The sequence below is a fragment of the Narcine bancroftii genome, chromosome 2 (genome assembly GCF_036971445.1).
Source record: "Narcine bancroftii isolate sNarBan1 chromosome 2, sNarBan1.hap1, whole genome shotgun sequence".
NCBI lineage: Eukaryota > Metazoa > Chordata > Chondrichthyes > Torpediniformes > Narcinidae > Narcine > Narcine bancroftii.
The window spans coordinates 103890995-103913077 of record NC_091470.1 but is presented as its reverse complement, the minus strand read 5'-3'; the positions used below and the strand labels follow the sequence as shown (position 1 = coordinate 103913077).

Below are 22083 nucleotides of genomic sequence, written 5' to 3'. Positions count from 1 at the left end.
TAGTCTTCCAAAGGCGCTATTTGCCTTGGCGAGTCTGTTGTCTATCTCATTGTCGATCCTTGCATCTGATGAAATGGTGCAGCCGAGATAGGTAAACTGGTTGACCGTTTTGAGTTTTGTGTGCCCGATGGAGATGTGGGGGGGCTGGTAGTCATGGTGGGGAGCTGGCTGATGGAGGACCTCAGTTTTCTTCAGGCTGACTTCCAGGCCAAACATTTTGGCAATTTCCGCAAAGCAGGACGTCAAGCGCTGAAGAGCTGGCTCTGAATGGGCAACTAAAGCGGCATCATCTGCAAAGAGTAGTTCACGGACAAGTTTCTCTTGTGTCTTGGTGTGAGCTTGCAGGCGCCTCAGATTGAAGAGACTGCCATCCGTGCGGTACCGGATGTAAACAGCGTCTTCATTGTTGGGGTCTTTCATGGCTTGGTTCAGCATCATGCTGAAGAAGATTGAAAAGAGGGTTGGTGCGAGAACACAGCCTTGCTTCACGCCATTGTTAATGGAGAAGGGTTCAGAGAGCTCATTGCTGTATCTGACCCGACCTTGTTGGTTTTCGTGATACATGTATCACACACACACACACTCATATACACAAACACACACATGCACATACACAAGCACACACACTCATATATACAAACACATGCAGGCACACATACACGTACACACACATAAGCACACACACTCATATACACAAACACACACGCATACACAAACACACACACACACGCATATACACAAACACACATATGCGCATACACAAGCACACACACACACATTTGAGCAGCACGGGCTCATGGGCTGAAGGGGTCTGTTTCCGTGCTGTATCTTGAAATTTTAAAATAACAATTTTTTAATAAATGGTGGCTGGTCTAGCGTATGTAAAATGCTTGGCCACAGCAATCAGGTTCACACTCTGAAATATCTAACAAGCCATTCAGTTCATGGAAAGCTGTGAACATTGGCACCTCACCCACTAAATCATTGGTTTAGAAAATACAGCAGAGCTGTTAAGCAAAAAGGCGACACGCAAAAAATAGTTATTGAAAAGTGTAGATAAAAGGTTATCACCCTGGAACATTAATTGTGATCCTCTCTGTACAGATGCAACCCAATCCTGCACTCAACATACTGCAGTCTCTTTTCAATTGAAGAATCTACCAAAGCCATTTTAATTAACCTCCCAATGTAAAACCAGGGTCCTGACCTGCAGACCAAACTGCAGTTAAATGGGGAATTAAGCGCAACCTGCATTTGGTTATTATTTGATAGAAACTGTAGCTTAATGGCATTTATACTGGAGTGTGGGAGGTGAATTGTCCACAGAACCATTGAATATTATCGCACAAAAACAGGCCCTTCAGCCCATCCAGTTCATGCTGAACAATTTTTTTTGCCTCAGCCCATTGACCCACACCCAGACCATCACCCTCCCAACTAAAGGTCTACAAGAGATTATAAGCCCCTTTTCCACTGATGCCTCATCCCAGGAATTAACTGGAGAGGGTCCAGTGAAAAGGAACACTGTCCGAATGCCAGTATCAAATGGCATCATTTCACACCGGGGATTAACCATCTCTAACCCCTACTCATATCCCCAATGTTTGTAGACGCCAGTGTGTTGATAAAACGAGTGGAAAAAGGATAGCAGAAAGTCACCTGTTTCCAATGAAAGGTAGAACACTCCAGTCCCCGGGGATGAGTAATGTTCATTGGAAAAGCAATTAGTGTCCCAGTTAAGGGTGGCCCAGTGGAAATGGCACAAAGGGATTCCTATCCCAGGACACTGCACGGCCAATTAACTGGGATGCCGGTGGAAAAGAGGCTACAGATCAGATAGACGGCCAGCACCTTTCTCCCAGGGCAGGAGTAGCAAACACAAGAAGACACCTGTACAAAGTGAAGGGAGGAAAGTTCAGGGAGACCTCAGAGGTAAGTTTTTTTTTAAACAGAGAGTTGTGGGTGGTGGTGGAGACTGGAACAACAGGGACATTTAAGAGACTCTTAGACAGGCACATGGATGAAAGAAAAATAGGGGGTTAAGAGGTAGGGAGGGTTTAGTTATTTTTCATTGCTTAGCACAACATCATGGGCTGAAGGGCCTGTACAGTGTTGTAATGTCCTATGTTCACTACCCCTCCCACTCATGCGCTGACCCAATCTTCACTTAAATGTTGGAACTGAACCCATATCCATTACCTCTACTTTCAATTTGTTCTAGATTCTTACTATCATCTGATTGTCCCCGAATGTTCCCCTTAAACATCTTTCAGCCTCAAATCCATGTCCTCTCCTTTTTGTCTCACCCAATCTCAGTGGAAAAATGTCTGCTTGCATTTACTCTATATCCATACCCCTCATAATCTGTATTCCTCCATCTAATCTCCCCTCATTCTCTGGTTGCTCCAGGGAATAAAGTCCTAATCTGTCCAACCTTTCAATTCATTGTGAATGGGGCAGGAACGCAGCTGCGAACAGAGTTAATACCCCATGCCAACATGACAGGAGGCAGTTGGAGAATCTCATTAAAACATGCAACACAGGTCACTGAGAACAATTCATAGCATGATCCATCGTCCTGGTCAACTGAATGGCAGTTCCATCAGCGGGAAGGAAAAAACATTTTCCAGGAGGACTCCCAAGCACAGAGTTTCTGCTCCTGAGTCACACAAAGAGGGGGGAGGTGTTGGTCGCCCATGCTTCAGGTAATTTGTGTCTTCCTACCTCTGGATTCCCTCTTGAGGTGCTGTGACTGAATGCCCCCCCCCCCCCCCACCACCACCGTGGCCCTTCCATGCTCTCCTAGCTGAAGAGAAGCAGGTAGGTTGATTTGGAGATATCTCACAGCAAGTTGCGCAGCACACAAACCTGGGCAGCCTCATCCTTGATGACCACGATAACTAGCCTCGTGCACTCCACCCTGACACCTTTCCTATCCCAGGACCTGTCCAAAAGCCTTTTAAACATTGCATTTGTATCTGCCTCCATCTAGCAGCTCATGTGGAAAAACATTCCCCATCTCTGCTTTGAATTTTTACCCTCTCACCTTCAACCTCTTATTCCAGACTCCCATAGTTACCTATCAATGCCTCTCCTAATTTTATAAACCTCCATAGGGTGACCCCACATTCTCCTATATTCCCATGAGAATAAAGCCAGCCTATTCAATCTCTCTTTTAACTACAGCCCTCCAATCCAGGTGAATCTCTTCTTCACTCTCTCCATTGCAACCGCATCATTTCCTGCAAAATGGCAGCCAATACTAAATGATGGTCTAACCAAGTCTTTGGGCAACAGCAGAAAGACACCGCCAGCACCCAGGGTTCGAATCTGGCACTGCTTATCAGGAGTTTGTATGCTCTCCCCGTGATCTGCATGGGTTTCCTCCTAGTGCTTTGGTTTCCTCCAACCCTCCAAGTTCACTTAACTAGTGAATGTCGTGGACATTCAACATCTCCTCACTTGTCAGGAAGGTGAAACAGTGACTGCACTTCCTGAGAAGACTGAAGCCGGCAAGGCTACCAGGGCACCATTATGTCAATTGTCTACAGGAGCTCTATCAAGAGAAATGGATCGGAGGTCAATCCACAGGACATTAAGAGTGGTTGTAGGTTACCTTGGGTGTAATTAGGTGGCATGGGTTTAAATGGCTGAAACCATGCTGTAATTAAAAAATTAATCAATTTTTTAAAAAAAATTAATTTAAATGGGGAATGCAAATGTCCCAAATGCCATTTTCATCAGCCTATCTACATGTCATCATTTTAAGGGAGATCAAACTGAACAGTTCGAAGCTCACTCAGTATCTGAAGTACACTCCTGGTTAAAATCCACTCCAACACATTTTCTCCACAAGGGAGCTGCTGTCTAGCTGAAAATCTGATTTGATTTTAGGGCCACAATTGCTCGAATTGAGAAAAGACGTGCTGGCATTGGAGAGGATTCAGAGAAGATTTGCTCGAATGATACCAGGAATGAAAGGGTTAGCATATGAGGAATAATTGTTGGCTCTTGGACTGTACTTGTTGAGAGTACAGAAGGAATGGGGGTGTACGGGTGTGGTTCATGCTGGGATGTGAGAGGGGGGGGGGGGGCTTCATTTTGAATGCTGAAAGGCCTGGATGGAGGAGATGTGCAAGGATGTTTCCTATGGTAGGAAAGCCGAGGACAAGAGGGCACAACCTCAGGATAAAGGGGTATTAATTTAAAACAGAGACATGGTTAAATTTCTTTAGTCAGAGGGTCGTGAGTCTGTGGAACTTGTTGCCACAGGCAGCCGTGGAAGTGAGGTCATTGGCTGTATTTAGGGCAGAGATTTGACAGGTATTTTATCAGTCAGGGTATCAAGGGTTATGGGGAGAAAGTTGGAGAGTGGGGCTGACGGGAGGGTGGATCAGCTCATGATTAGAATGGCAGAGCAGACTCGACAGGCCTACTCCTGCTCCTGCATCACGTGTAAAAAAAAAACCACCTTGGTTAACTTTGCTGTCCAACGCCAGATAAGACTGTGATTTTTTTTAGGTCACATCTCTTTTTTTTTTAAACCACAGTGCCCTACTTATGTCTTAATTTCCCGAGAGGCATCTCCAGACCACAAAGTTTCGGATCCAACGTCCAAAATCACCGAGCCAGCCAACAGCCACGGACGACCAGTCGACGGTTTCCCAAAGAGCAAAGCGCAGGCGTTTCACGGCGCGAGGGTGCAAAATGAACTCCGGTGGTGGGGGGGAAGGTCCAGAGGCCGCCAAGGACATCCTTTTGGAACATCCAGTGCTGAAAATCCTAAAGGTGGAGAAGAATTGCAATTGATCTACCTTATTGATCCCCTGGAATTGAGTAGATGGGGAGAGAGAGAGAGAGATCTGCACTTTAAAAATAAACTTGCCTTCAGTGGGACGAATCTTACCATTGTATTTCATTCCATCCTCAAGGTCTACCCCCTCATCTCTCCTCTCTGGTCTCCTGGACACCAGTCTGAAGCCTCGCTGCTCGGTTGCTAGGATGGTCGGCATCGTTGACGGACAGGTGCAAGGTTCAATAGGCGGCGGGGTCTTCGGGTGCGCAGCCAATGGCAGCAGCCGAACGAGGGGGGACTGGGCGGTGCCGAGGCTGGCTTTCCGAGGATCGCACTGTTCCCGGTTGGAGGGGTGGAAGATAATGGTCTTTGCGTCCTTCTTCCTATCGCCCTGCGAAGCCTTTCTGTGAATGGCTCGCCGCGTCTCTGGCAAACTACAGGACAATTACTGTGTGGCGCCTTCTGGATACTACCGAGCGGCAACCTTGCAATTGCAGGTAAGGTGCCCGAGGATTCTTTTCAATGCCACACACGGTAACTTTCTGATATCACCCACCAACCACCCTCACATTTTGAGACGTTAAAGGTGGAAGCAACGGGGCACTTTTATTTGGGGGGGTGGGAGGGAAGGAAGCAAAAGTTTTCCTTTCATATATTGGGGGAAGCTCGAGTTTCTGTGGGGTTACACATCTCTCGGGGTGCCCTGTTGCAATGCAGTGGCCAGGTTTGGTGGGGGGAGAGGAGGGGGTGGGGAAGGGGGGGAGAGGAGGGGGTGGGGAAGGGGGGGAGAGGAGGGGGTGGGGAAGGGGGGGAGAGGAGGGGGTGGGGAAGGGGGGGAGAGGAGGGGGTGGGGAAGGGGGGGAGAGGAGGGGGTGGGGAAGGGGGGGAGAGGAGGGGGTGGGGAAGGGGGGGAGAGGAGGGGGTGGGGAAGGGGGGGAGAGGAGGGGGTGGGGAAGGGGGGGAGAGGAGGGGGTGGGGAAGGGGGGAGAGGAGGGGGTGGGGAAGGGGGGAGAGGAGGGGGTGGGGAAGGGGGGAGAGGAGGGGGTGGGGAAGGGGGAGAGGAGGGGGTGGGGAGGGGGGAGAGGAGGGGGTGGGGAGGGGGGAGAGGAGGGGGTGGGGAGGGGGGAGAGGAGGGGGTGGGGAGGGGGGAGAGGAGGGTGGAAGGAGAAGGACAGCCTTTCCTCACTGGTCATTCGCCCACCTCCGTTCGGTTAGCGCTGGGCTCTTGGTGGAAGTTGGCGGTGCAAATTTAGCGCTACTTTATTGTATCCTCTCCTTCCACCCTCCCCCACCCCCAAAGACCTGCAGGGCAGTGCAAGCAAGGATGAGGACCCCCTTCCCCCCCAGTGTGGGCAACCCTCCTCCCCCCCCCAGAAAAACTCACACACAGTGGCGTGGCTTGTGATATCAAACCAGATGGCCATTCAGTTTCTGCGAGGTGACAAGAGGGGGGCATTGTAGCAGCGCGCATTCGCTGTGCCATACATCTGCCGCCACACATTTAAAATTTATGATCTTCTCAAATGCAAAAAATAACTTGCTCTTCCAGACAATCTCGGTGATGACATGGGTGATTCCCAGGCGCAGAGACAAATAAACCAGCAACTTAATGATGGATCATAATCTATTTTTCAAAATATAGACGGCTATCAGTAGGATAAAAATAAATATTGATTACTGAAAGGACGTGCTGGTAATTTTATTACCCTGCAGGAAGCAAGTATGATAAATGTAAGTTAATAGTTAACAGCTGGTTTGAATTGGACAAATTCAGAACTAATCAGCAATATTTATTATCGCCCCTGGGCAGGTCTTGCTTGCACAACTGGATTTGCTATTCATGAGGTTTGGAGGGAGGGGGGGGGGGGTGAAGAGGGGATACTGTGTTGTCTTTCTAATCTATTAGCATTGCAAAGTAAACTGCTTGAGAAGATGGGGAATAAGAATGTGGCAGAGGGATAGCAGCCTGCTTCTGGAGGCTTCTGTGGATCTGAAGTCAGAATTTGCTTTGCGACTGAAGGCACTAGATGCTGATCTGTGAAGTCCAGAGGAACCATCTGACAGATGCCCTTTCGGGTTTTGGACTGGGTTGTCGGTTTGTGGCCCCCCGTCAGAGAACATTTGCTTGTAGAGTGTCCTTGGTGTTGGATTAGTCAGCACCCGAGCTGGCCGTTTGTCCGATCCATTGGGAGTGATCCAAAGTGCGCAGCAAAATCAGTTTTTAAAAATGGATTGAAAAATTAAGGAAATGAAAATGTACCTGCAGTGTGTAAAGTGAGAATAAACCTCTGTAACAAGAAACGTTAAGGTACGATTTCAAAAGAGCACTTTCTGTTTTACCATTAAGATACATTTGATAGAATAATTTGCTTTAAGACACAAGAGCAGGCCGTTCAGCCCATCAAGTCTTACCCGCCATTTAATCATGAGCTGATCCATTCTTCCACTCAGCCCCACTGCCTAGCCTTCTCCCCATAACCTTTGCTGCCCTGACTAATCGAGAACGCATCAATCTCTGCCATAAATACACCCAATGACTTGACGTCCACAGCCGCCTGTGGCAGCAAATTCCACAGATTCACCACCCTCTGGCTGAAGAAATTCCTCCGCGTCTCTTTTCGAAGGGGGAATCGTATTCTCGCTTTTTTTTACTCACACCATCACCTTTGAACAAAAACAATGCAAGAACCTGTGTCATTGACTGTGGACTGAGCTTTGGTTATTATTTGTTTAAACTTATTCCATGCATTCTCCTGAAATAAATACGTCCGACAAAACTTTCCCGGAATCGGACTTCTGAGTTTCCTCTTTGATCCACTTACCACCGAGGTTTTTTTTAAAAAAAAACAAGATATTGGCATTTCTAAATTATCAACTTCATATATGTTGAGTTTTGGAGTGTTTTAAACAGCAAGAATATTATCTGTTTAGGATACACTGCTACAAAAGCACAACGTGCTTTACCAGTTTCTGGTGATCTGAAATACACTGGGTTAAATGGTCATTTAAATACCCAGGATTATGACATTCTGAAGACAGAGATGAGAAATAAAGAAATAAATAATCCCTCTCAAATTAACAAGCTTCCAATAGCACCGGCAACAGGTTTTTCCAAAGGTTTGCTTCCAGAAAAATAATTGGGAATTATGATAGAGAAGTTCAAGCTGAACACAAAGATAATTTCAGATTTGCCGTATCACATAGGAACCTGAAGAAACATTAATTTAACTTTTATTGAATTTAGCATCTTTAATCGCATGACGATGCCGGCACGTTGTGTTAGTTTAACTGACCTAAAAATGTTTTGCCGCTGATTTTCGTTTGTGCTCAGCTTCCAACAATAGTTGGCCAGCGGTGATGGATTCCAGTTGCTCCGATACTGCTTTTCCATGGTCGCAGTGTCCTGGTTCGTCACTGACTGCACCAAGATCATCAGGGAAGAAGTCCAAGTGCAAATGCAGAAAATGAATTTGCAATGATATATTGCACTTCCTGGTTTTGTATGCTTCAAGTAGACATAATATGACAGGAATCACAAATATAGGTTCTATCTACAAAAACTGTACATGATAGGAAAAACTTAAGGTGATTTTCGTGATCAGCAGACCAAAATCCTTAAAATACACTCAAGGATGTTTAGGAAGAAAGATCTTTGTTTTCCAGTGTTATTTTGTTTTTGACTTTTTAAAAAATCCAAGTAGTTAATATCATTTCCAAAAACCCGTGCAATTGAACCTCTTCCAATGTTTCTCTAAGTGGGGTTCAGGTGGGGGAGGGCTTCACTTCTGATTTTCTGCATTTCTCCATCATCTACCCATTCGATGACCATCGCAGGAATCCTGGAGATCGATCAAATCTGCATCAACAATGGACTAAGCAATTAAGTCTGGCAAGGTGCATGGCTGAAAGAATAGATTTGGCAAAGCCAGGAACTGCTTTAATTGAAATGGCAAAAGGAAATATTTTAAATTAAAACGTCAATATAAAGTGGGGAGTATTTTAAATTAGATTTGGTTCTTGCAATTACTTGAGAAACTGGTACTGTCACAGTGCTGTGTTCAATTTTCTTCGGTAAATTGACATGGCATCAAACTAATATATTTAGCACACTTTTGGTGGCCTTGAAATTAGGCCATGGGTTGGCTGCATGTGAGCACATTGCCTGCCTTCATCATTTTCAGGGAACAGTTAACCTGTTCTGAGCTTGTTAAATTTTCACCACTATTTTACCATGCAATTTCCTTACCTGTCCCTGATAACTGAGAGAACGAAAAGACTTGTGTGGGATTTCTGCTTGAATTAAATGGCAATGAGGAAGCAGACATGAGTGAAGTAGATCAGCTCATTGAGTGGTATCACACCAACAACGTTGCCCTCAACATCAGCAAAACCAAGGAACTGATGGTAGACTTCAGGAAGGGGAAGCCAGGAGATCACAAACCAGTCCTCTTCGAGAGGTCAGCCAGAAACTTCAGATTCCTGGATGTCAGACCTATCCTGGGAACATAATGTCGAAGCATTTACGATGAAGGCATGCCAGTTGCTATATTTTGTTCGGTGTTTGAGGAGATTTGGTATGTCGCTCTTGCAAATTTCTCCAGGTGTACTGTGGAGAGCGTTCTGACTGGTCGCATCACTGTCTGGTACGGAGGGGCCAACGCACAGGACAGGAACATGCTACAAAGGGTTGTAAACTTAGCCAGTGCCATCCTGGGCATTAGCCTTCACTCCTTCAATCACAAGAAAGGAGCATCTATCATCAAGGACCCTCACCATGGGGCAGCTGTGGCACATCCTGGTCACCGTTTCTGGTGTGCTCCAGCACCTAACAAAAAGTGAGCACTGCACCCCTGACACCCCCCCACCACCCAGGCCATGCTCTTTCCTCACTACTGCCATCAGGAAGGAGGTGCAGGAGCCTGAAGGCGAACACCCAACAGCACAAAGTCTGATTCTTCCCCTCGGCCATCAGAAAGGACAACAAACCTGTACCGCGACTTCATTTTATTTCTTTTTAGCACTACTTATTTATTTTTATAAATCTTATATTTACATAATGGTAATTTTGTACCTTGTTCTGCACTATACTTCAACCATGAAAAAAAAACAAATTTCCTGACACATGATCATGGGAATAAATCTGATTCTGATTAATCCCATTTTACAACAGCAATTGGGATGATATAATGGGAGACTCGCTTTTAGACATTTGTTGGCAAGGACAGCATTTATTGCCCATCCATAGTTCGTCACGTTGACATGGAGTCAAATTGACTCCAAACTTGGAAACTACCTCAGTGGATTTCCTTGCCACTGGGAGAACCCCATTGTTGCAGCAGGCAGAGCAAAGATGTTCAATGTAGTGATCTTTTCACTTTGGGGCCCAGAATGGTGGTGAGGGAGAAGGTGTGGCATTTTGCTTCGGGTACAGGGGTAGGTACCAGGCATTGGTGGGAAGGGAGGAGTGGACAAGGGAGTCATGAGCTCCCTACTTGAAGCATACAAAACCAGGAAGTGCAATATGTCATTGCAAATTCATTTTCTGCATTTGCACTTGGGCTTCTTCCCTGCTGATCTTGGTGCAGTCAGTGATGAACCAGGACACTGCGACCCGTGTTTAAAGTCAGATCGGAGCGTTCACACTAAACCAAGAAAAGACAGTTCAGTGCCACCTTTTCATTGGAGCCTATGAAAAACGGATCAGTTCTGATACTACCTACCTTGGTGGGTAAGTACCGGGATCAAAATTATGTTGGTTATGTTCCCACAGAAAAGTGAAACGATAAAAAAGCGATTGAATACCAGATTTCAGGGATAGGGTGGAAGCACCTATGGTTTCACTTGGAAGGACAGTTGAGCAACACTTCACTTGTGAATCCACTGCATCTAGAGCTCCCATTGTGCTCTCCTCTACATCGGAGAGACTGGACACAGACTGGGTGATCGATTTATTGATCACCTTTGCTCTGTCTGCCACAAAAGCGGGGACCTCCCAGTGACCATCCATTTCGGTTCCACATTCCATTCCCATGCTGTCATGTCTGTCCACAGTCTCATGCACTGCCAAACTAGAGGAACAACACCCTCCAACTGGATGGCATTAACATTGGCTGCTGGTTTCCATTAGGGTTCCCCACCCCTCCCTGACTCTCTTTCCCTATCCCTATGTCCTCCAGCTTCCATCCCTTTGTCTCTCTCTCTCTCTTTCCTGACCCTTCTGCCTCCTTTCCTCCAGCTCCCCCAATGAATTCTCAGCTTTACTCTCCTGTCCATGTCTGTGGGCAGATCCTCTCCCCCTGTCCCTTCTTCCCTCCTCCCCCTGTCTACTTTTTGCTCCTGCTTTGACCAAGGGTTCGGTCTCAAAATATTGCCTTTGTCTCCTATGGATGCTGCGGAACCTGCTGAGTTTCTCCTCCAGCTCTTTTGTGGATTAACAAACCAATCTGTTGCAATAGTAGATTGTTAGTTCCATATTACTTACTCTGTGACTCGACTGCTGTGGTGGGATTCAAGGCCCGTTCTTCTGGATCATTAGCCCAGGTTTTGGAAATCTTGTGACCACTTAGGGCTGTCAAATCTCTTGGGCCAGAGGGTGTCCCAGACATCCACTCTGCCTTGCCAATGGGAAGTATTGGTGCGGGAGTACGCGGGGGTGGGGTGAAATCATGTGAATTCTTCAGTTCTGCCAACACAGCTGCAGCGCTGCCAGCAAAGACCATAAGCCATAGGAGCAGAAATAGGCCATTCAGCCCTTCGAGTCTGAACTGAATCCAGAGAATGAATTTTCTTGATGTGAGGATAATCGTCATAGATCTCGCAAAAGGGCCTTTTGAGCCCATGTCATCCATGCCAACCAAGTTGTCACCCCAAAATACTCCCTTTTGGCCCATAACCTTCTGCATCCGAGGTAGCCATACCTTTTTGGTTGTGGGCCACGTACAGAAAAATATAAGGAGTCACGAGCCAAACAATATTAAGCCTGGCAGTTTTCAACCTGTTACACTGCAAGAAAAATTATATTTTTAGACCAGAAAACCCATGTGCCATTGAGAATGCATTCTCTATCAAAATAATTCTATGACACCACTGAACAGTTTTAACTGTTGACATTACAGTAGTTTATTGATGTATTCACATACTATAGCAGGCATTTCTGTGTCTGCCGCTCTTTAATTTAAATAAATACAATAAAACTCTTAATTTTGGCTTGTTTCTTGAATGAGAGATTTAAAGCTGGGTGCAAAACAAGAACAGGTGAAAAAATCAAGAAAGAGACAAAGCCATCATCAACATTCCTCCCCAACTCTCAGTGAATACAGTTCATGGCCCCAAGTTTCCACCTTAGTGATCATGATGTGTAAATCTGTAGATAGGCTGTTAAAGTTAACAGATATTCATTCCAAATGGAACAAACACCCCGCATCATTTTACAAACTGTGTCTGTAATTTTCAGCACTCCCTTGCTATTTTCCATCTTTTTGGTTCCACTGTGTTTAATCAACTGAGGTCATTTTTATTTTCACTGAGGTAAAGGTTTTTTTAAACTGAGGTAAATGTTTACATCAATGAGTAACATTGCCTCGGTCGGTCTAGTAGTTGTTCAAAATGGCAGCAGCATCTAGTGGTGAAACTAAGAAGTGCAATGGACATACAGTGCAATTTATTGTTACAGACCATGATCTAATGGGTCATATTCCATTTTATTTTTAAAATTCACCCTGGGCCACTTACAAATGGGCAGCAGGTCACAGTTGGCCTGGGGGCCATAGTTTGGTCTAAGACAGTGACTCTCAACCTTTTTTCTTTCCACTCACATACCACTTTAAGTATTCCCTAGGCCATCGCTGCTCTGTGATTAGTAAGGGATAATGTGGGTGGGAAGGGAGTTTTGCCCTTGAGTTTTGGATCCCCCTGCGATGGGAAAATGTCTATTTACCCCACCTCCACCCCACACCATTTTACAAACCTCTATAAGACACCCCTCCAACTACCACTCAGCAGGACAGGCAGCATCTGTGGAGAGGGAAATGGTTCATGATTAAAATTAAATTTAGAGATGTTGCATGGTAACAGGCCATTTTGGCCCATGAGTCCATGCCATCCAATTACACCCATTGACCTACAACTTTTTTTTAAACAGTGGGAGAAAAATGAAGCACCTAGAGGAAGCCCACGTGAACATGGGAAGAACGTACAAACTCCTTATAGATTGCGCCCGCTTTGAAACCCGATCACTGACACTGTAACAGCGTTACAATAACCGTGCTGCCCTTACAGGCTTCACCAAGATTTGGGTCAGAAAGAGAATGATCTCTTAGTCTGAATTGTAGTTCAAGTTTATTGTCAGAGTACATGCACGATATCACATACAACCCTGACGTTCTTTTTCCTATGGGCAAGGCAGAATTACCACTTATTGGTAGTGCAAAAATAATTGTACTCAAGAAGATATGTATACATGTAAACAAATAAAGAAATGTAAACAAACTGACTGCATTACAAAGAGAGGAAAAAAAATAATTGAAGTGCAAAAGTAAGAGCCCTTAAATTCTGATTGAGTTTGTTGTCAAGGAGTCTGATGCTGGAGTGGTGGCAGCTGTTCCTGACCTGGTGATTTCAAAGGGTTTTGGAAATGATTCAACGGTGACTGGCAGGATGTCTGTATCCTGCAAAGGGGAGAGTCAACCTGCTGAGTGATTGGAGCCCTGTTAGAAATTGCACTGATTGCCAGTGTCTGGTAAAGATCTGCTTGGGTAGAAGTTTGGAGACAGGCCAGACCCAACCTGACCACATCCAGTCCGGGCCCCATCCAAGCCTTTATAATTACTGTTGTGATCTGATTCAGCCATTGTTCCCCTGCACACATGCACACACAGTCTCTCTCTCTCTCTTTCTCTCTCTCTCTCTCTCTCTGTCTCTCTCTCTGTCTCTCTCTCTCTCTCTTCCTTCCCCCCCGCCCCCCCCCCCCCCGAGACTTTAACACCCTTTCCTGACCCAGATCAGAATGACTAGTGCATTTGTGAGCCCGGCCTGACACTGGATCGACAGAGCCGGATGCCCGAAAGATTGTGGGGTGAAGGCAATAGAAGTGAGTTAAGAGGGAAAACATTTTTTTAAATTAATTTGAATGGTGGGAGGAAACCAGAGCCCCTGGGGAAACCCACACGGAGAACGTAGAAACTCCCTACCGACCGCGTGGGATACAAACCCCGCTCCAGATCGCTGTAGCTGTAAATGAATTGCGCCCACCGTGCTCTCCCCCCCCACCCCCCTTGTCAGCCATGGATTAATTCTGCTCCAACATCCAGTCACTTTAGGTCAGCACAATGCTCTTTCAGAAGAACATCACTTCACCTTCTCTTTTCAGTATTCATAGATTGGTAGTATTGTACAGCATTGAAAGAGGCCATTTGGCCCATCTTTTTCATGCTGACTCAGTAACCCCATAACCCACCACTTGGGCCACAGACTTCAAAGCCTGAGAAACTTGCTGTAGAAGATCCCTTTCAAGTCCCCTCTAAATCTCTTCCACCCACTCCACAACTATGTCTTCGTTTAATCTTCTTCTGACATGGGGAAGGGTTTTCTCATCTTCACCCTCCTAAATTCTATATTCTTTAATCATTTAATCTCCTCTACTCCAGGGAGAAAAGATCAAGCATCTTCACACTCTCCTCTTGACTGAAAAGTGTGACCTCTCATGGACACACATCTCCTCACTTGTCAGGAAAGTACCACAGAGACAGCACTTCCTGAGAAGTGGGCGAGACTACCGGCCACCATCATGTCAACCTTCTGCAGGAGTTCCATCAAGAGTGTCCTGACCGGCCGCACCACAGAGCGGTACAGTTGCTGCAGAGAAATGGATCAGAGGTCAATCCACAGGGCCATAAGAGTGGCGGGGGGGGAGGGGGGATTCACTAGATTCCCCCTCCCCCCTCCATCGACAAGATCTACGGGCATCATTGTCTGAAGAGATCATGCAAAATTATTGACAACCCTCCCATCCTGCACACAGCATCTTTCAGCTGCTCCTGTCAGGGAAGAGAAACAGGAGTATCAGAGCCAGCACCACCAGGCTGAGGAACAGCTTCTTCCCACAGGCAGTGAGAATGGCCAAAGGAACTGCTCACACTCACTATCTGAGACTCTTCTATTTACTAAAGAATATTTATTTAATGTTATTTATGTATATTTGTCCTGCCTATGCATTTTTTTTGTGTGTGTTCTGTTTGGTTGTGTGTCTGCGTGGTTTGCACCGAGGACCGGAGAGCGCTGTTTCGTAGGGTTGTACCTGTGCAATTGAATGATAATAAACTTGAACTTCAACAAAGGTTAGTGGGATGCCCGGCACAATGGACTGAATGGCCTACCTCTGTGTTGGACCACTGAATGCTTCCATCAGGCACTGGACACAACAGCAACATGAAAGAGTTTGCTGTTGTGCATCTGCCAATTTGTTTCCAAGTGTGAGCAGGACATTGGGAGGGAATTGCTCCAAAGGTCAGCAATATAATGACTGTAGATATTCAGGAAAAGATGTATGTGAACGAGCCGAGCACTCCACCGTAAATCATCTGAAGCCGTTGATGCTCCTGTGTCTGCCACCCATAGAAGGCTGCAGATTTGTATGAAGCAATCGCAGGTCAATGAGTGAACAGAAACCTTTCTGTCAAGCTACTCTACTTTGAATTAAAAGCCTTAGTTGTAAATTGCTGCCTGAAGTCAATATGTACAGGCTCTGAGGAAACTGCAGATGCTGTGGAACAAGATAAATACAGTCACGTTTGATCATCTGGAATACATAAACATGGTGGAGAATCTCAGCAGGACATCCAGCAAAGGGCAGTGAACGTTTCAGATTTATTGTCAGAGTACATCACGTGCAAACTTGAGTTTCCTTTTTTCCTGGAGGCGAGGCAGAATTACCACTTATTTGTAGTGAAAAAAATAACTACACAGTATAAACAAATACAGAAATGTAAACAAACAGTGTAATACAGAGAAGAAAAAAATCAATAAAGTGCAAAAGAGTCCTTAAATTAGTCCCTGATTGAATTTGTTGTTGAGTCTGTTGGTGGAGGGGTAGCAAATGTTCCTGAACCTGGTGGCATGAGTCTTGTGACACCTATACCTCTTTCCTGATGGTAGCAGTGAGAATAGATGGTAGCGTGTGCTGGGCGGTGTGGATCCTTCTTGATCGTTGCTGCTCTCCGACAGCTGCATTCCCTGAAGATGTTCTCGATGGGGGAGGAGTCACGTGATGTAGTAGTGGCCGGACGGTGAACTCCAGCCCTCTCCAGAAAAGTCGGGAAAAACAAGAGAAAACACAAAGGCACAGAAATAAAAGTTACAGAAAAGTGAGTATAAAAGTGGAAAGAAGATGGCGACAAAAAAAGAAAAATCGAAAGCAACGGTAAGAAGAGAAGAAGAGAAGACAAAGGAGGAAAAAGGTGAAGGCCTTACCTGTCCGAAGAGTCCCGCTGCGGAGAGAGAAACCCGCTCCCTCAGGTCGGTAAATAATGGACTACAAAAATGGCTCGCAGAGCCGAGTAAAAATGTGCAACCGCGCATGCGCGATGCGAATGGAAAAAAAACACACCGACGGGAGGGGGGACCAGCTGGGGAGGCGATCTCCACAGCCGGCAACGACAGCTGCAGAACACCTGCAGCAAGAAGAGACCACAGAAGACAATAGAAACAAGAAAGAAGAGGAGGAAAGGGCAACAAAGAAACAACAGATGGTCAACCCAGAGGAAGAAGAAGAGGAAGAGTATGGTGAAATAGAAGAAGAAAAGAAAGGCAAGGTAAAGGATATACTTGCTCTTATTAAAGGATACATGGAGTCATTTAAAGAATGGCAAACACAGGAATTTAAGGATTTAAGAAAAAGAATAAACAACACAGAAGAGAAAATAAATAAAATGGAGATGACCTTAACAGAAATGGGAAAAAAAATGGACAAGATGGAAGAGCGGGCAGTAGCAGCAGAAATGGAGGTAGAAGACTTAAAAAAGAAATTGGAGAAATCTAATAAAAAAACTAAAGAGACACAAGAACTACTAGCTCAAAAAATAGATACAATGGAAAACCATAACAGAAGAAACAACATAAAGATAGTGGGCCTTAAGGAAGATGAAGAAGGCAAGAATATGAGGGAGTTTATAAAAGAGTGGATCCCTACGACCCTAGGATGTCCAGAACTACAGCAAGAATTGGAAATAGAAAGGGCACATAGAGTATTGGCCTCTAAACCACAACCACAACAAAAACCAAGATCTATTGTAGTAAAATTCCTAAGATATACTACAAGAGAAAAGGTACTGGAGAAGACAATGGAAAAAGTAAGAGAGGGCAACAAACCACTGGAGTATAAAGGGCAAAAAATTTTCATTTATCCAGATATAAGTTTTGAACTCCTAAAGAAGAGAAAAGAGTTCAATACAGCAAAGGCGATTTTATGGAAGAAAGGGTATAAATTTATACTAAAGCATCCAGCGGTATTGAAAATATTTATTCCAGGACAACAAAACAGACTATTCTCGGATCCAGAAGAAGCACGAAAATTTGCAGAACAATTACAAAAATAGACTGAGGGAGGAAGACGGGTAATGAGAGTTAAAATGATCACGATTGATATGTATGTGGGTAAAGACAAAAATAGACTGAGGGATGAAGACGGGTAATGAGAGTAAAAATGATCACGATTGATATGTATGCGGGTAAAGAGGTATAAGAGTGAATAGAGACAATGAGCATACATGAATGTATCTGTACTTAGAGGAAAATATAGATAGTATAGACAAGAATTAATAAGGGAAGGTAATGGAATAGAGAGAATAAGGAGGGAATTAAAAGAGTGACCTTTGTGACATATGAAAAGTGAAATCTTTTCTGGGGGAGGCGGGGTGGGGGGAAATAGCGGTCACTGCAAAATCAGTTGACGCTTGCGAGTGGATTCGCAAATCCAAATGGAGAGGGGAGATGTGGTTGTCCGACAAGGGATAAAGGACAACTCAGGAGGTGAAGGGGAGATTGGGGATAAATAAGATAGAAATAGGAGAATAAGGAAAATGTTGGATGTTGTAGGAATGTTGTCTTATAAAGAGTTGAAAATAAGAAAACAGAAATGGAAAAGGAGGAAAGGTAATGATGGAAAAACGGAAAGAGAAGATAAACAAAATATAAAAGGGCTACGCTGAACTATATGTCTTTAAATATTAATGGAATACATAACCAAATTAAAAGGAAAAAACTACCAAATTTAAATGAATAAATGTATTCCATTAGAAAAAATAACATATTGGTTAAGAAATAATATTGAAATATTCGAACAAGTATAGGAGCCTTACATTAAATACAATAGCGAAAACCTACCGGGGACAAACATTACCTAAGTTGATGGAAGGAGAAGGAAAGAAAAGAATGGACTCAGTAGAATTTCTGGTGTAATTTTGTTGAATGACAACATTGTCTGACTGGCTTAATGCAACCTAGATTGTATACCTAAAATGGATGAGAGGGGGGGTGGGGGGGTGGTTTGGGAGGAAAGGGGGGGGGAGAAAAAGTCACTGTATATGTGTGAAAAAGAAATAGTGTACATCATGGCTAATGTGATTTATGGTGTGAAAAATAAAAAAAATTTAAAAAAAAAAAAAATTACAGCACCATCAACAGGACAAACATTTCTATAAACCACCTTGTAAAATAAATAAAAAATAATGCAAGATAAAGTCAAAAAAAAAAAAAGATGTTCTCGATGGGGAGGGTTTTATCTGTGATATCCTGGGCTGCGTCCACTAAAGTCCTTTTGCAGGGCTTTACGCTCGGAATAGCAGACCGCGATGCAGCCAGTTAGCATATTTTCAACCTCACAGCTGTAGAAATTTCCCAGGGTTTCCGATGTCATACCAGACCTATGCAAGCTCCTGAGCAAGTAGAGGCACTAACATGCTTTCTTCACAATGCCATTAGTGTGTGGGATCCAGGAAAGATCCTCCAAGATGGTGAGTCCCAAGAACTTGCGTTTGCTCACCCTCTCCACCTCTGAGCCCCCACTGATCTCTGCATTGGACACTTCTGGTTTTTTTTTTCTTGCTGAAGTCAACAATCAGCTCCTCTTATTTGGTGACATTGAGTGTGAGGTTGTTGTTGGCGGACCATTCAGTCAAGTTTTCAATCTCCCTCCTGCATGCTGACCCTTTTTGTACAACCATTGCTGTGGTATGGACCTAGGAGAAGTGGGGAGAGGAGATGTGGCCATACAGGGCCACTCCACAGAGTCTTTCTGCCTGGCCATCCTGCCAGACAGCCCCATAAAGGTTTAAACTCCCTGTGGATCAGATATCTTTGAAGTAACTCTTGCTTCTCTCTCCCTCTCTCTCTCTCTCTCTCTCTCTTTCTCTCCTGGGCTAGAGTCACCTCTTTGTGTTCCTTTAAAGTTAATTTGTAGTTGTTTTGGGCCTGAGGTCTTCTTCAGGAGTGTCGAAGATAAGGCAGATGCCCCATTATGAAGGGGGGTGGAAGGGAAGGGGATGTGGCAGATTGGAAACTGGGACACTGGTGTGCCACTGATAGTGTTGCACTACCTTCCATGCATGAGCCTGTTCCCTAAGCATGCAAGCTATTGGTGGATTGGATAGTGCAGGGTGAAGATTCCTCATTCAAGTTGTCTTTTCTGAAGTTTTGAGAACCAGCAGACAATATCTCCACAGAAGGGGATACATTGAAGGTGTCCTCACTTACCCAGCCAGAAGCTGATTCCTTAACAAGCTGCTGCAAGCATTGAACCCAGTACTAGTACTGCCGGCACTCTTCCGCTGATGACCCCTTATTCATGGGAGTTTGTGGCAGGGATCCTTTCGGCCTCCTTATTTAAGAAAGGACATGCTGAAGTTGGAGAGGGTTCAAAAGAGGTTCACTAGGATGATTCTGGGAATGAAAGGGTTATTGTATGAGGAATGTTTGACATATATTGGCCTGGATTCACTGGAATTTAGGATTATTAGGGGAGAGCTCATTGAAACATTTTGAACATTGAAAGGCATGGGCAGGTTAGAAGTAGCAATGTTGTTCCCCATGGTGGGAGAGTTTAGTTAGAAGCCACAATGTCAGGATTGAAGGGCATCTGCATGGAACAGAAATGCATGAGAATTTATTCAGCCAGAGGGTGGTGAATCTGTGGAATTTGTTGCCACCAGTAGTTGTGGAGGCCAGGTCATTGGGTGTATTTAAGGCAGAGATTGATAGGTTCTTGATTACACCAGGGCATTAATTATGGGGAGAAGGACAGGCAGTAGGAAAATGGATCAGCTCATGGTTAAATTGCAGGGGCAGGCTCGATGGGTTGAGTAGCCTACTTCTTCTCCTATGTCTTGTGGCCTTATGATCCTCAAACCTATTGGATTCGATTATAGGGTTGAGGAAATGAAGTGGAGAACAGGACCTGCATCAACAGGAAATGGCAAAGAGCTTCACGTTTTTCAACTGTAAATATCACCAACAATCTGTCCTGGTCCAAACGCAATGATGCCAAGGCCAAGATACACACCTGTTGCAACGTGACTGAATGCACTTAGAGACAAATGCGGAGTAGAAACACGCTTTTAATAGCTTACAATCAATGGCCGGTAGACACATTAGTCCTCAGATGAATCTGAGGTAAGGCAGGAAAACCAGGGTTTATACTGGGGTAAGTGAGGGAGGAGCCAGCCATCTGAACAACACACAGACAGTGAATTCCAGTTCCTGTTTCCTTAGGAGCTGAAAGGAATTTGGCCAGTGTCTCTGAGCAACATAGAAAATATCCTGACTGGATGCATCACAGCTTGGTATCGGAACTGCTCTGCCAAAGACCGCAAGGAACTATAGAGAGTTGTGAACATAGTTCAGGCCGTCACATAAACCACCTCTCAAATCCAAGTTCAAGTTCATCATCTGATTGTATCAGTACGTTCTCCAGTCCACGGGGAAAATCATGTAAACATCCATATGGACAAACAATGTGAGACTGGCGGGACTCAGCAGGTCGGGCAGCATCCATGGAGAGAAAGTGTCAGTCAGGGCTCAATAAAGGGTTCCATGCCAAACTGCTGACTAACCTTCTCTCTCCATGGATGCTGCCCGACCCACTGAATTCCTCCAGCTCCTCTTTGTCTGCACACAATGGCAGCATCTGCTGCTCTTGTGCTTTTCCTCCACCCCTTCGACTTTCTCTCTTTCAACTCTTGAAACCGCCTTGGGCAAGCAACCGACATATTATAAGACCCACCCCCACGATGGCCATGCTCATTGATCTCGCCTTCTGCTGAGCAGAAAGTGCCTGAGTTTGAAAATGCACACAACCAGATTCAAGGGCCATTTCTCTCCTGTTATCAGGCATTTAAACATTTATATTTAGATTCCTTCGAGTCACCATCTCAGGTGAAGAAAGCACATCAGCGCCTCTACTTTCTCTGCATTTGGCGGAGGTTTGGTATGACATTGAACACCTTGGTGAAATTTTACAGCTGTGTGGTGACTGGCTGCATCACGGCCTGGTATGGGGAAACCAGTACCTCTGAGCAGAAATCCCTGCAAAAGAGAGTGAGCACAGCCAGGTCATCACAGGCAAAGCCCTCCCTATCACTGAGAACATGTACAGGGAACGCTGCCGTCGGAGAGCAGCGGCAATCATCATGGATCTACTCCCCCAGCACATACTCTGTTCTCGCTGCTACCATCAGCTTCAGGTTCAGGAACAGTTACCACCCCTCCACCATCAGACTCGATCAGAGACAACATTTAAGGACTCAGCATATTATCTCTTATTCAATATTTATTTTCTGTATTGCACAGTTTGTTTACACTTCCTTCTTGTTTTTATTTCTGATATAACCATATCTTGAGTACAGTCTTTTGCACTACAGATGAGTAGAAATTCTGCCTGGGCTGCTAGAGAAAGAATCTCATGTTATACGTGATGTCAGGCATGTAGTCTGACAATAAATCTGAACTTTCAACATTTCATGGATAGAATGATGCTGTCTGTGCGCTGCTTTAACGGGACCTTTTCTCTGCAGCACTGCACTCTGCATTTTTGCTTTGCTTTGCACTACCTATGAATGGGTTGACTTGCCTGGAGAGCACAGAAAAGAGTGTTTTTTTTTAGACACACAACATGGTAGCAGGCCCTTCCAGCCCAAGAACCCACATTTCCCAATTACACCCAATTAACCTACAAGCCCGTACGTTTTGAAGGGTGGGTGGAAACTGGAGCACCCGGAGGAAACCAATGCACATTTGAGGAG

At 45.0% G+C, this 22083-nt stretch overlaps 1 protein-coding gene across 1 annotated transcript in view; it reads left to right on the top strand.

Moving 5' to 3' along the window:
• The first annotated feature begins 5134 nt into the window (after positions 1-5134).
• Positions 5135-22083, top strand: part of LOC138752915 (zinc finger matrin-type protein 4-like) — a 148800-nt gene continuing 131851 nt past the window's right edge. The window contains 1 exon segment of the mRNA XM_069915528.1: positions 5135-5292. Coding sequence (XP_069771629.1) covers positions 5206-5292 — 87 coding nt within the window. The 5' untranslated portion in view covers positions 5135-5205.